General features: G+C 40.1%; 1 protein-coding gene across 2 annotated transcripts in view; it reads right to left on the reverse strand.

Annotated features, from left to right (window-relative positions):
* Positions 1-13,599, reverse strand: part of LOC116911400 (sterile alpha motif domain-containing protein 12-like) — a 184,693-nt gene that overhangs the window by 115,721 nt on the left and 55,373 nt on the right. For both annotated transcript variants that reach the window (XM_032915371.1, XM_032915364.1), the window contains exon 2: positions 13,313-13,491. In XM_032915371.1, coding sequence (XP_032771262.1) covers positions 13,313-13,491 — 179 coding nt within the window. The remainder of the gene's footprint in view (positions 1-13,312; positions 13,492-13,599) is intronic.

Consider the following 13,599-nt stretch of genomic DNA (forward strand, 5'->3'; position numbering starts at 1 on the left):
TCTCTCTGCTCCAGGTCTGACCTGCCACCAATAACCTCTATGAGTTTCCAACCACCCAACATGTACATTTAACCATTGTTGTCTGGTGAACTATGAGGAAAAAGCTGAATAATCTTGCCCCTTAAACAAATTAGCTATATAATATGCAAGTGAGCCGTGTAAACAGGATCTGAGTATTTATGAGCTAAAACAGATGAATTACATGAGGATAAAGAAGGACTAAGTTCAGTCGTGGTTATTGTATTTGTTCAGGTATCTGCAGCTAGAATTTGGCTACTGCTTTTGGGTTTGGGCAGGCTAGATAGAAAAGCGCCATTTAAACTATCTTCTTGGAAATGCTGAATTAGTGAACAGCTAATGAGCATTTGCTAATATAGATTATTTATATATCCAATGACTCTACCATTATCAATAACTCAAGTAGGAATGTCCATTGGTTTTATTATTGAGTTATAGAATCTTTCCATCGAATCCAAGCATTCTAGATATAATTTAGGAAGTGCAATTTCCAGGATTGTTTATATAGGGGAATTCTACCATTTGAAAAATGGAATGTGTAGTGGTTATGGGAAGAATTCACTCAAACAACAAATATCTGAGCCTTTCCAAGTATTTCTCAGGATGGGATACTTGGGGCTATGATACTGAGTTATGGCTAGTGGTGGTATCAGATAATAAACACAATAAATATCAAAGTAGTATATATTCTTTAGAAAGTGATAAGCATAGGAGAGGATGGTGTGACACAGAATGGAGGCTTGGGAAAGTCTGCCTTCCTTTCAGTGAAACTGCCTCATGAGCTTTGTCTCAGACAAAGGAGGAGATGAAAGTACAGCCAGGCAGCCAGGAGGGAGTTCTGAGATGGGCAGGTGCCTGGATTGAAGCAGGAACAGCTAGGGCACTGAAAGGTGCAGTAGCAGATGCCAGGAGGGACTAGCTAGAGGACACAGCACAAGGGCCTGAGAGCATGCTGGAAGGTCATGGACTTCAAATCTGGGTGAAAGTGTGACTGAACAACACTTAGCATAGGAATGGCAAGCTATGAGTCCCAACCACCCATCGGTAAGGTCATTCTGGTGGGAGAACTGAGAATCAGGCTTAACTGCGGATCTGTGAAAGCATTGCTTGAAGAGAAAAATAAAGGGACGGTTACCAAAGGAAATCAGTTAGAGGGACTTTTTTTTAGAAAATATCATCAAGAATAGCCCCAAGCTTTAGTTTATGGGACGCTTCAATCAAACTGCAACATGACCATCAAACAACAGGGCAAATCCAGACTCCCAAGTCTTACGGTTGTTAATGTGGAAAAAGCTTAATGACTTAGGGCTGGAAGTGTAGCCATTGAAAATACTGTTACAGTGGCCTGAAGAGAGAATTTGGCTCCTTTCCTGACCCCTAGCTGAAAGAGCTTAATTTTCAATGTCACAAATGCATGCCCAGTAGGGAACAGTTCTAAGAAGGTATTACCACTGCTCTGAAATGCCAAATTTAAAAACCGTTTTGTTTATCTTTAACAAAGTTACAGTAAATGAGTTGTAATAAGTAAATAATAAATAAGATTTAATATTTCAGATTTATTATTGTATGTCAGACATCCATTTTATGAGCATATTCAATTTCTGTCAAATACTGATTTAATATTTGGCATTTGGTTAAAACGCTTAGTTGTTATATGTCAAGGACTGAATGCTTGTGTATTGAAAATTTTTACGCTGAAGCCCTATGCCCGGATTTGATAGGTTTTTAGAGGAGGTCATCTGGAAGGTAATTGAGGTTGATAAGGTTATGATAGAAGATGGATTTTGCTTTAAGAAGGGAGGCCTCATTCTTTGTCATGGGAAGATGCAGAAAGAGGATGGCTAACCGCAAGCTGAGAGGACCCTCATGGGAACAAGTCACGGAGCATGTTGAACTTAGCCTTCCTAAGCTTTAGAATTACATGAAAGAAAAAGGCTACTATTGAAATGACCTGGGTTGCAGCATTTTGTAACAGCATCTCTAACTGGCTATGACACTGCTTCTATAAGGGGACCTGTCAAAGTAACACTCGGAAACTATTCACCTGGAAATAATATTGCAGGTCTTGCTCCATGCCTGCTGGCATAAGTTTCCAGTTTAAAGCAGAATTCCTCATCATTTGAAGAGGACTCTGCTTTCTGTTTCTTTAAGCACCAACTAGTTTTTAGAAGGTGAACAAGGAGAATCTGAGATCCTTGTACTGAAGGTTCTGAACACTTGAGTGAGACTTCTGACATCTGAAATGTTGGATGACACTTGGAGGTGTAGATAGAAAGCAGGCTCTAGTCTGAGAAGTTAGCCACACTCTTCAGTCAGGTATTTACCTAGTCTGGGGGACAACCAGGATTTGTTGAGGATGATGTGCGCTAGGTGGACTTTGCAAGTGTTATGTATGTGCCACGTGCATGATGTCCCACTCACACCTACTAGTGTAGAAATACAGTCTCACAATACAGTCAGCCATTAGGGGACCCATGATGTATCCTTAGATTCTGATCAGAAAAGCTAAAGATAATATAATAAGTGTGAGGCAAAATAAAACACACTATAAAAGCGTGTCACATCATCTGGCTTAATCATTCAGTTTTCACCAACTTAATCCTACCTACATGCTGGATACATTCCCAGACACTGGAGCTAGAGGGATGAGCAAGAAAAATGCTCTCATGGAGTTCAGATTTCAGAGTTGCACCTGATAGGAATCAAGCTGGGCTCCATAGGAGGTGGGCAGGGCCAAAACGTTTAGATTTATTATCAGCCATCATAGAAACCTGGATTTTTATGTGAAGCATTCTGGGAAAGCGTTAAGAATGTTAAGCAACTGAGGAATCCTCCCCTTCAAGATAGCTAAATAGGAACTGGTGCCTAAGAGAGCAAGAGTGGAATGGAAGCTGGAAAAGAAACTACTAATGTGTTCAGTGGGAAAGAGAAGGTGAGGAAGAGTCATGAGGGCTGTGAAGGGGGATCAGGCATGGACTTCAGAAGAGGTATTTGGGGGAATAAATGTGACTTGCCAATGACCAAGTCACCTCTATATGACAGAACTGGCCAGGCCTTTTGCATTTTAACATGATATATACAAGTTTAGTCTAATTTATTAGTGTTGCAAAAAAATCTTTCCCAAGGTATGCTGGAATTTTTGTTTGTTTGTTTTGTTGCTTCATTTCGTTCATCACTATGATAAAATACCTGACATAATTGATTTAATGGGAGGAAGATTTGTTTCAGTTCACAGTTTCAGAGGTTTCTGTCTATCACCGGCAGGGTGAGTAAGATGAATGAACGGCATAGGAGGCTGTTTATCTTGTGGCAAAAGGGAACCAAAAAGAGACTCAGACACATGAAGCTCAAGAAGAAGGAAGATCAAAGAGTGGATGTTTCAGTCCTACTTAGAAGGGAGAACAGAATGATCAAGGGAAGTAGAGGGTGGGAGGGACTTAGGAGGAACAGAGGAGGGGGAGGGGAAAAAGAGGGGCAGAATCAGGTATGGGAGGAGATGGGGGAGGTTTATGGAGGATCAGGAAATTGAACAGAGGAATGTAGCAATGGGGGATGGAGAACTTGGGATAGCAACTGGAAAGTTCCAGATGCCAGGAAAGCAAGAGCCTCCCAGGACCCCTTGGGGATGACATTAGCTGAAATACCCTCACAAAGGGGAGGGAAAACCTGTCGAGACCAGATCCAGAAGTTAGACATGGTGCCCCAGTTGAGGGATGGGGTCACCCACCCATCTCCAAAATTTTAACCTGGAATTGCTTCCGTTTAAAGGAAATATAGGGACTAAGAATAGAGACTGAAGAAAAGGCCATCCAGATCCACCCCATAGGCAGACAACAAACCTAAACACTGTTGCTGATGTCAAGAAATGCTTGCTGACAGGAGACTGTTACAACTGTCTCCTGAGAGGCTCTGTGGGATCCTGACCAATACAGATGAGAATGCTCCAACCTAACCATCATACTGATCACAGCGATCCCAATGGAGGAGTTAGGGAAGGACTGAAGGAGGTGAAGAGGCCTTATCTGGCATCAATGGTAGGGGAGGCCCTAAGTCCTGTGAAGGCTAGATGTCCCAGTGTAGAGGAATGCTAGGGCAGGGAGGCTGGACTGGGTAGGTGGGTAAGATGGGGAGCACCCCCAATAGAAGCAGGGTACAGGGGGATGGGATAGACAGTTTACAGAGGGAAAACTGAGGAGCGGGATAACATTTGAAATATAAATAAATAAAATATTCATCTTTTTAAAAAGGAGAGACACAGAAAGGGGCTAGGGACAAGACATTCCAAAAATCTGTCTTCCATGACCTACTTCATTTAGCTATATCCTATGATCTGCGGTTTCCAGAACTTCTCTGACAAAGTTCTTATTATATATCTATTTTCACAAGACACTTTATATTAAAACAGTAAAACAATGGAATAATTCTAAAATATTTATATATTATAGTGGCTTTGGTCTTAACAATTATATACTTCTTATACTTTGTTTTCAAACAGAACACATGCTATGAACCTTTGTATACTGATAAAATAGGGCAAAACCAACAGACTGTTTCTTTAAAACAATTTAAAATACACTTCTTCAAATCCTCATCTGCATACACAGTTCTGTACACTACTAGGCATGTGACATATAAGCCTGTCATCTCTAATAAACTGTTCTGCCTGCATGCTATGCCACCATGAAGTCATAGAAGTGTGTCTAAACTACAGATACCCCTTATTAACTCAATGAAGCATATCTACTTCCTCAATGTTGTATGTCATATCAGTATCTACCATATACAGTTCTTTTTAGATGATCATTTACTAAAAATCTTGCAAATCTTTGTTCTAAATAGCACCTGAGTTCAAATAATCATAGTGCAATAGCAACTACAGTGTAGGAGATTAGGGAAAGAAGACAAGCAGTGATGAGAAAGCCACACTAGGAATATGTATTTTATGAATAAGATACATTATAATATGGACAAAGAGAATGAATGAATGAATGAATGAATGAAATAACAAGTCATTCTATCTCCTTAGAAATAATGTGCATTTGTCAACAACCAGGCACTAGCATTAGCCCTCTTGCTACAAGTATAGTCAAAGAATGAACTCTTCTTTCTACCACCCATTGAATGCTGATTTTATACCATCCTGTCTTTCTCTATGCAGTTCAGCGCCATCAGCTGCTTAATCCTTCACTTAGAAGGGCTGGCCATGGCTCTTAATCCCTTTAGGTTTTCCATATGTCCCACTGCCAAGACCTGGGGGTGGGGGATGTGATTTCATTCTAATTGCATCATAAGTTCAATGCTATCATGAAACCCCCGGAGTCTGTCTGTGAAAATTAACCTTCTGAAACATCTTAATCAAATTTGTTACAATTCTGTTAGAACTTCCAGGTTTGGGTGTTGCATGGATCTCCAGAGTTTTAGGCTAGAAAAAAAGAACACTTTTGCAGAGTGCCAGCAGCTACCACTACTGAAGACCAAACTCTTCTTAACCTGAGTCAAAAAGATGAAACACCATCTTCTTAGGCCTCTCTGAGCTGTTTCAAATTTGTAAGTGGACATACACATGGATCATCTGGCCCATTCGTTCTGGGTGCCCTTAAATACTCACTCTTGATTTTAAAATCTCATGTGTCACTCCACATGGTCTTAGTCCACTGGAAAAGTATCACCAGCAGATGGCTCCATGAATGTCTTGCCTAGTGCTTTGTTAGCATTGGATCTTGCACTTAGAAGAATTAAATTTTAAGGTAGGCTGTGCTACAGCCAAGTAACAAGGTCTGCAGAAGCCCCACTTAATCTCTGTTTCTCAGATCCCTCACCAGTGGATATGGTGAACATGCTCTTGAGGGTTTCTCTTTGATGACGAAACCATGAATCAGTGGTTCAAATGTACCATATTGTGGTGATGCTTTCAGAGACTAATTCATTAGCAATAAACACATCAATAAATGTAGTTGACTAGTTTCTTCTGAGATCTCTCCAAATACCCAATGTAGCGGTGATGTTGTGGCCTGGGACTCACATAGCATGAAGTCCCATTTGCTTTTCACTCTTTCTCTGACCCTCAGACAATTCATTAAGCATGTGCTCATTATGTGTCTCATGCATTACATCATTTCCTGTCATTGGTGACATTACGCTGGGTTGCCAGCTTTATATGGAGACACTCCCGTTACTTGAGGCAAGCTGTACAGATAGCCAAGAACGACATCATTCTATTCCCAAACTGCCACAGATCTTCTCAGAGACCATCACACAATGTGATGTGATCAAGGTTAAGTACAACCCACTCTTCATCTTCATACCCGAGTCAAAGTTCTTTCAGCTGTCTGCTTTGATTCTAGATTAATGACTTCTGCTCATTGTTTCAAATGTCTACCATTTGACCCACAGTCCATTCTCATCTACCCGCCTGTGCCTTATCCACAACACCAGACTTTCTTCTTCTCTTGCCTACAGCACCAAGTTCCAGGCCAGCTCCTTTAACTCGGTGCCAAAGAAACACAAACTGAATCTAATATTAGCCTAATGAGAAAAGGCTGTCTCCTGCCAAAGACTCACATAATGTATCCCAAAGCCAAGTGAGGCAATCATTCCCCGTTTCAGATGCTGGTATTGTTCCTCCCTTATATAATACAGCCATCAAGCCTGCTGTGTTTCTCTCAGAGGAGTAAAGAATACATGCAGCATTTTAACCTCTTCTTATGCTAGTTGGCTAGCTTCTAAGTACAACAGACTGTATTTTATTCTTTCCAAATAAATAGATCATTTGTTCATTTAATGTTTAGGCAATAAAAACCCTGAATTTAGAGCTATTAGACTGAGACTTCTGGTTCTTCTTCCTAAAGTTATTAAGCATGAACTACATTTTGGTGAACTATTTAAATTCCCAGATTTCTGAATTTTAAGACGGAGGTGCAAATGTTAAAAACATAAGTATGAGGCAGAACCATAAATGAGAGACAATCGAAAACTCACCCCTGGAATAGCATTATGGGAGGGGGATTAAGATTCTTAAAACTCATATTAAAGAAGTCTAAGAATATACCAGGTGGCCTTCCCAATAAACACGTAGAAAATTAATTCAAGAAATCAAGACCATCTACTTTTCCAAAGTTTGTTTATGGCACTTGTGATGACACAGGCCAGAAACCCAGGATGAAAAATAGCAAGACTCCTGCCTGCCTCTGGATAAATGTCATTCCATCATCTTCTATAAAAAGCGTTTTTGTTTTGTTCTGTTTCATTTTTGAGAAAGGGTTTCTCCATGGAGCTTACTCTGAAGCCCATGCTGGCCTCAAACTCAGAGATCTACCTACATCTGCCTCCTGAAGATGCGAGATTTTCAGCTGCCAGAGCATTAAGGAATGCCACTTTCAAAAGAAACATCTGCTTATTTTAATGAATTTTGTTCCAACTGGAACATAAATGCACCTAGGCCTAAGGACAAGGTTCAGAGAGCAAGGAAATCTTTGTCGGTCTTTAGGCTCACCTCTATACCCAGAAAACTCCATGGATTTCTGCAGATTAGAGCAGGTGTTTGCAGAAAAACTTTCTGGGTTGATGATCATGATCTGTAGCACACGGAGGACAAGAGAGACCCTCTAGCCACATGTCATGACCACAAGCCTGGCTATCTGACCAAAGAAATTAGCTCTTTTTTTTTTTTTTTAACTTTATTCCATTTGCAAAAATTCCCATAGTTATATGTTTCTAGTGGCTGCTTTACTGGGCAATCCTGTTAAAAATAAATTCATCATTTTCATTCAAGTGCCATATATCTGGCCCCAACCAATTCATCCAGTCTTGACTGCCATTATACAAACCCTGACCCTGTGAGACTTCGGTCGAACACACCTGAGCATCTCTACTGAAACACCTGAACCATATGCTTAGGATTCAACACTAAGGACCATCCATCCTCACAGCTCTGTGCTTGAATCTTCCTGTACTTCGCGAGCACAGGTCAAGTTCTACCTGGAATCATCGAAGTAACCTCCCTATCAATCTTCTACCACATGCTTCGCGAGAAAAAGGCTAAATGACCTCAGGTCTGAGCCTGCCTGCAGGATGTGCCATCAAGAGGGTTGTTCCCTTGGAAACTCTTACCTAGTCTACAGAAACGATGACTTGCCTATAGGTTATACGGTACAGAAGAATGATGAGAAAGAGGCTGAGCCATCGCCATGTCAGAGAGCCATGCTCATCAAAACAGTTATAGCAATGGTGCCTTTGAATACCCACTGGGCCTCCCGTGAAACAATAATGCTATGTCTATTCTATCTCTTGCCTTGTACTCTCCACTACAAAATTAAAGCATTACTTCTGGATCTTGAATTTGGAACTGCAGTTTTTGGGATAGTGTGTATCCTCTTGGCACAGATTCCCAGGGACTTGAGCGAATCCTGAGGACCTACATTGATAAATATCTTTCAAAAAGTGGCATTTCAATTATATTCAGTGACCTAATGATAATAAGTTTTCAGACCCAGTGGGAGATTATCCTGCTACCTTCACTTTGTTTTATACGTGCTAGAGGCACCACGCTGCTGACTACTTGTTTAGGTGGGGCGATTAAAGCCACCTGTTACTTCACGGCTTTCTAAGATAGAGAACCCGTTGGAAATAATTGTTCCAGAATTTAGGAAACCATAAACATAAACACCCACATCTTTATGTATTTTTGCCTTTCATTGAAAATAATTTTTCTCACATAATATATTATAATTATGGTGTCTCTCTCTCTCTCTCTCTCTACTCCTGCTTCTTTCCTATTTGGATCCACTACCTTTCTTGCTCTCATTAGAAAATAAACAGGCTTCTAAGGAATAAAATGTAAAAAATGATAAATTAAACCTAAGACTATTTTATGTCAGAGTTGAACAAGACAAACAAGCAGAAAGAAAGGAACCTAAGAGAAGGCAGCAAAAGGATAGAGACACACTCGTTCACACACTCAGGAATCTCATAAAATCATAAACTGTAAGCCATACTATATATGAGGAGGACCTGGTGCAGTCTGTGAAGGTCCTGTGCCTGCTACCTCAGTCTCTGAGAATTCATATGAGGTTTTGTTCATGTTGATTCACAGGTTCATGTTTTCCTGGTGTCCTCCATCTCCTCTGCCTCTTAATTTTTTTCTACTTCTTCTGTGGGGTTCCATGAATGCTGAGGGAAGAGATCTATATCTATAGTGTTCTAAATTATGAAAAACTATAAACGTCATGCAATTAAGCTCATGTTACAATCCTCACGCTTAAATATTTTTAATGATCAGGTTAGAGAGATGGCTCAGTGGTTGAAAGTTCTTACAAAGGAATCAAGTTCAGTTCTCTATGCACATGTAGAGTGGGGTCACCATTGCCTGTAACTCTAGATCCAGGGGATATAACATCTTTTCCCTCTTCCAGTGGCACCTTCACTCACATACATATGCCTCTACACAGACACACACACACACACACACACACACACACACACACACACAAATACACACATACACAGCACACACCCACAGAGAAAAAGAGAGAGAGAGAGAGACAGACAGACAGACAGACACAGACACAGACACAGACACAGAGACAGAAAGAGATTAAATTAAAACGTAATTAATGCAGGGAGCTACAAAACGGTTTCTTCAGCGAAGCCTAAGGAGTATACACTGAAGAACATGATTTGCCAAACAGTTCAAATGCTAATAATCAGATGGGCGATTTATAACGTGACCAGGTAACCTGGATGGAACTTCAGATCTCTAGGTAGAGGCAAAGTCAAAATTAGTACATTAGATGTTATCTATGGTCCAAGCCACTAGAAGGCTAAGACGCAATAACTCACTTTCTCAATGAATAAAAAGTTATCAACAAGAATTAAAAGCTTTAACCTTTTGGCAAACAAACTTGCCAGCAGGAATAGAGGCCATCCAAGGAAATGTAGCAGCCCAAAGGAAGAGCATTAACAATAAAAAGTCATAGTGAAACTATGAATACAAAGTTTCTGGGACAACCTTTTAAATAAATATAATGAAAATGATGCTTATCTTAAAAAAACAAACAAAACACAAGTGCAGAAAGATCTCCCCATCACCTCAATGTCAGTATAATCTACTGCTTAAAATAGAGATTAAGCACTGTCCCCACTCTGGGGTGCCCTTATTCAAAGGACATTTTTACATATGTGGTGACCTTACACATCATGAAGTAACTCCTTCCTCAGGTTAAAATATTATCACTTGTATACAGCACTTCCTAAAAAGGAAGTGTTCTCTTCCACACTATGAACACAGATTTCTTTTAGCCAGCGTATTGTGAACAGACACAAATTATGTTCAATATTTTCATATAGTAAAGTGTTGCATTGACCATTATCTTGTATCCTCCTTTGTATATCTTATTATTTCCTTAGGATAAGACCCTGGAAAGGAAATCATTGGCCTGAAAATTACACCCTCTGAAAACCTTAGGAATTACCATCAAACCACCTCCAGAAAAGCCATGCCCATCTGAACAGCTGAATGTCTTTGCATGTCTGAGGTTCAATGGGTAAGTTGTGAGTGGGTCAAGTTAGCAGATTCAACTACCTAAACAAGAAAAAAAAGAAGACGGCTCACAGTCCTGATGGTCCTCTACAAACAACAGAAGAGGAAACACAAACATGTCTATATGTACACAAAACAAGTCTGTGCTGCCGATGGGGCAGATAGGAAGTTGTGTTGCCACTAGACCCTCGGTCATCACCATAGAGAACCGTCATTGTATGTTCCCATCAACCAGCTTCCCCTGTTTGGCCTCTGTGGAAAGGACAAATTCTGCCCATGCTTGATTGAAATTTCTCCTCTGTTTTTCTTTAAACATGTCAATGTGAAGACCTTAGAATCTTCCTGTTTCTCTGTTTTATTGTGGATGATTTGGACAAAATCCAATGAACATAATTTCTAAACATGGTCTATTGTTTTGAAAAGGCGGAGGGATGCTTTACAGAATTGTACATTCTTTTCTGCAGAAGCACAAAATCACGCACTCAACATGAACTCAGAAGCAATCAAACCACATAAGATCTGAACCGATTTTCTGTAAATATTTTTAAAGAACAAAGATATAATCTGCAAATATTTAATTACATTTGAAGTAAAAATAAAACAAATATCAAGAACTACTTTTTCTCTTTTTTCCAGTTGGATTCTTAATATTTTAGACATCTTTAACGCTGCCAAGCTCGATTTATCTTCCTGAGTAAAATCAGACCCTAAGCATAGTTTTCCCCGTATCCTCAGATGACTCTAAAACACCACAGATTGATTAACTTTAGATGCCATGGCTAATCTCACTTACCACCAGCTCTGCTCACAAGCCCAACTCGGACAGTCCAGCAATTTCCTTTAAAGTGCAATTTCTCCACATAAAAATATTCAGTGAAAGCTGCTCACAATACCTTCCTCACCAATCATTCGCCAATTCTTACATCACACCCAGAGATACACATGAGTAATGTCATCTGTTTTTAATTATCTAGCCAGAGAGGAAGCAACAATGATCATTATTCACAGCTACAGGTAAAACAAAATCACATTTTAATCCAGAAAACATGATGAGAGGCACAAGGATTGTGGTAAAACAGCCAGGTGACCTTCCTTCTTCCAGTTTCCATTATGTTCGCTTTCTAAAGTTCGCATATACTCACTCAATAAACACACAAAGAGCAAGCAAATGTCTACGAAGATCAATTCCCTCCATTTCCAATGAGAAAGCTAAAATGAACATCCTCAACACTTGGGCATGGATATTGTTCCTGACTTTATAGAAAAAATCCATACAGTGACTTTTTTCCTTTCATTGAAAATAGATTCTTTTCTCAAACAATATATCCTAATTATAGTTTCCCCTCCCCCCACTCCTCCCAGTTTCTCCCCACTTCTCCTCCCATCCTGATCCAATCCCTTTCTGTCTCTCATTAGAAAAGAAGATGCTTCTAAGAGACAATGATAGAAATGTAAGAAAATAAAATATTACAAGATAAAACAAAAACTATCCTATCAAAGTTGGACAAGCCAACAGAAAGGAAAGAACCCAAGAATCTCACTCACATGCTTGGGTGTCCCATAAAAACATCAAACTGGAAACCATAATATTATAAGCAGAGGTCCCTATGCAGACTCCGTGCTCACTTCCTTGGTTTCTGTGCATCCATAAGACCTTTGCTCATGGTGATTCAGAGGATCTTGATTTCTTGGAGTCTTTCATCCCCTCTGACTCTTATATTCTTTCTGCTTCCTCCTCTGAGTGAGTTCCCTGAGGTCTGATGGGAGGGATTTGATGGAGACAACCCATCTACACCTGAGTGTTCTAATCTCTCTCTCTCTCTCTCTCTCTCTCTCTCTCTCTCTCTCTCTCTCTCTCTCTTCCTCCCTCCCTTCCCTCCCTCTCCCTCATGAAACCTCTAATGTCTGCTTGTGGGTCTTTGTATTTGCACACCATTTTGGGGGGTAACAAGAGAAAGCCTTTATAGGAGGTTGTTGACACCCAGCACTATTTGGTATACTTTCAATGCATACTTCCTCAGTTGTTTGGCACCTACATTTAGGCCAACGACTAAAAACTAACCCTCCATCAAAATAGAACAGCTTTATTTTCATCAACTACGGTTTACTATTGTCTGACTCATAGGATGATTAAAGACATAATAAGCCCCAGCACCAAGAGTACTTTAAATCTGCTACATACGCATATATTTACAAAAGTCAGTTATTATCATGAATAGCCTTTGTCAGCAAAAGTCCCTTAGGATCAGGCTTTTAGAAAACATTTTCAGAAGCACAAAATCATTTATTCAGCTCATCCTAATGGGGAAGCAGATTTTAGGAATCATTTATGGATGGAGAATATGAAGCCTAAAGTTGCATAACTTGTGCAAAAGAAAGAATGAAAGGAAGGAAGGAAGGAAGGAAGGAAGGTATGAAGGAAGGAAGGAAGGAAGGAAGGAAGGAAGGAAGGAAGGAAGGAAGGAAGGAAGGAAGAAGAAAGGTTTAAACTCTATTACTGTTAGATAAGAGAGGCTCTTTGCTTTAATCCATGGTCCAGAGCCTCTTACACAGAGTGACACACATGTTTGGATTTCATCCAAATGGAACTCAGACAACATTGTCATATATTATCATTTATCAATGAGACACAGCACTGATATTACCAAAGATACATCAGTGATTAGCAGAAGCATTAGTAGCCCTTCTCTGTGGCTGACCGTGGCTTAGCAAGACTCCAGCCTCAGACTTTTAGTGCTTAATTGGCCAAGAGCTCACCTTTGCTGTCTCAGCTTCTCCCTGAAGTCTCTTGGGGGTTCCTTTTTGGTCAGATACCTTCTGGAAATTTCTGTTCTTAATGGATTGAGATTCTACACCTTCGCCTTCAATTTGCAGTTTAATTCCGTCAGCATGGGCAGGGTGATCAATACCCCGTGGATTCAAACCACAGTGGAGAGCTAGGAAAGATGAACAAATAGAGCTGAGAAAACGAGTCATACAAAGAAAGTGTCTGTGACAGAAAATATTTCATCAGGCCTAAGTGGGAAGGAAACAGGGTGCCTTCG

Source organism: Rattus rattus, chromosome 1 (genome assembly GCF_011064425.1).
Source record: "Rattus rattus isolate New Zealand chromosome 1, Rrattus_CSIRO_v1, whole genome shotgun sequence".
NCBI lineage: Eukaryota > Metazoa > Chordata > Mammalia > Rodentia > Muridae > Rattus > Rattus rattus.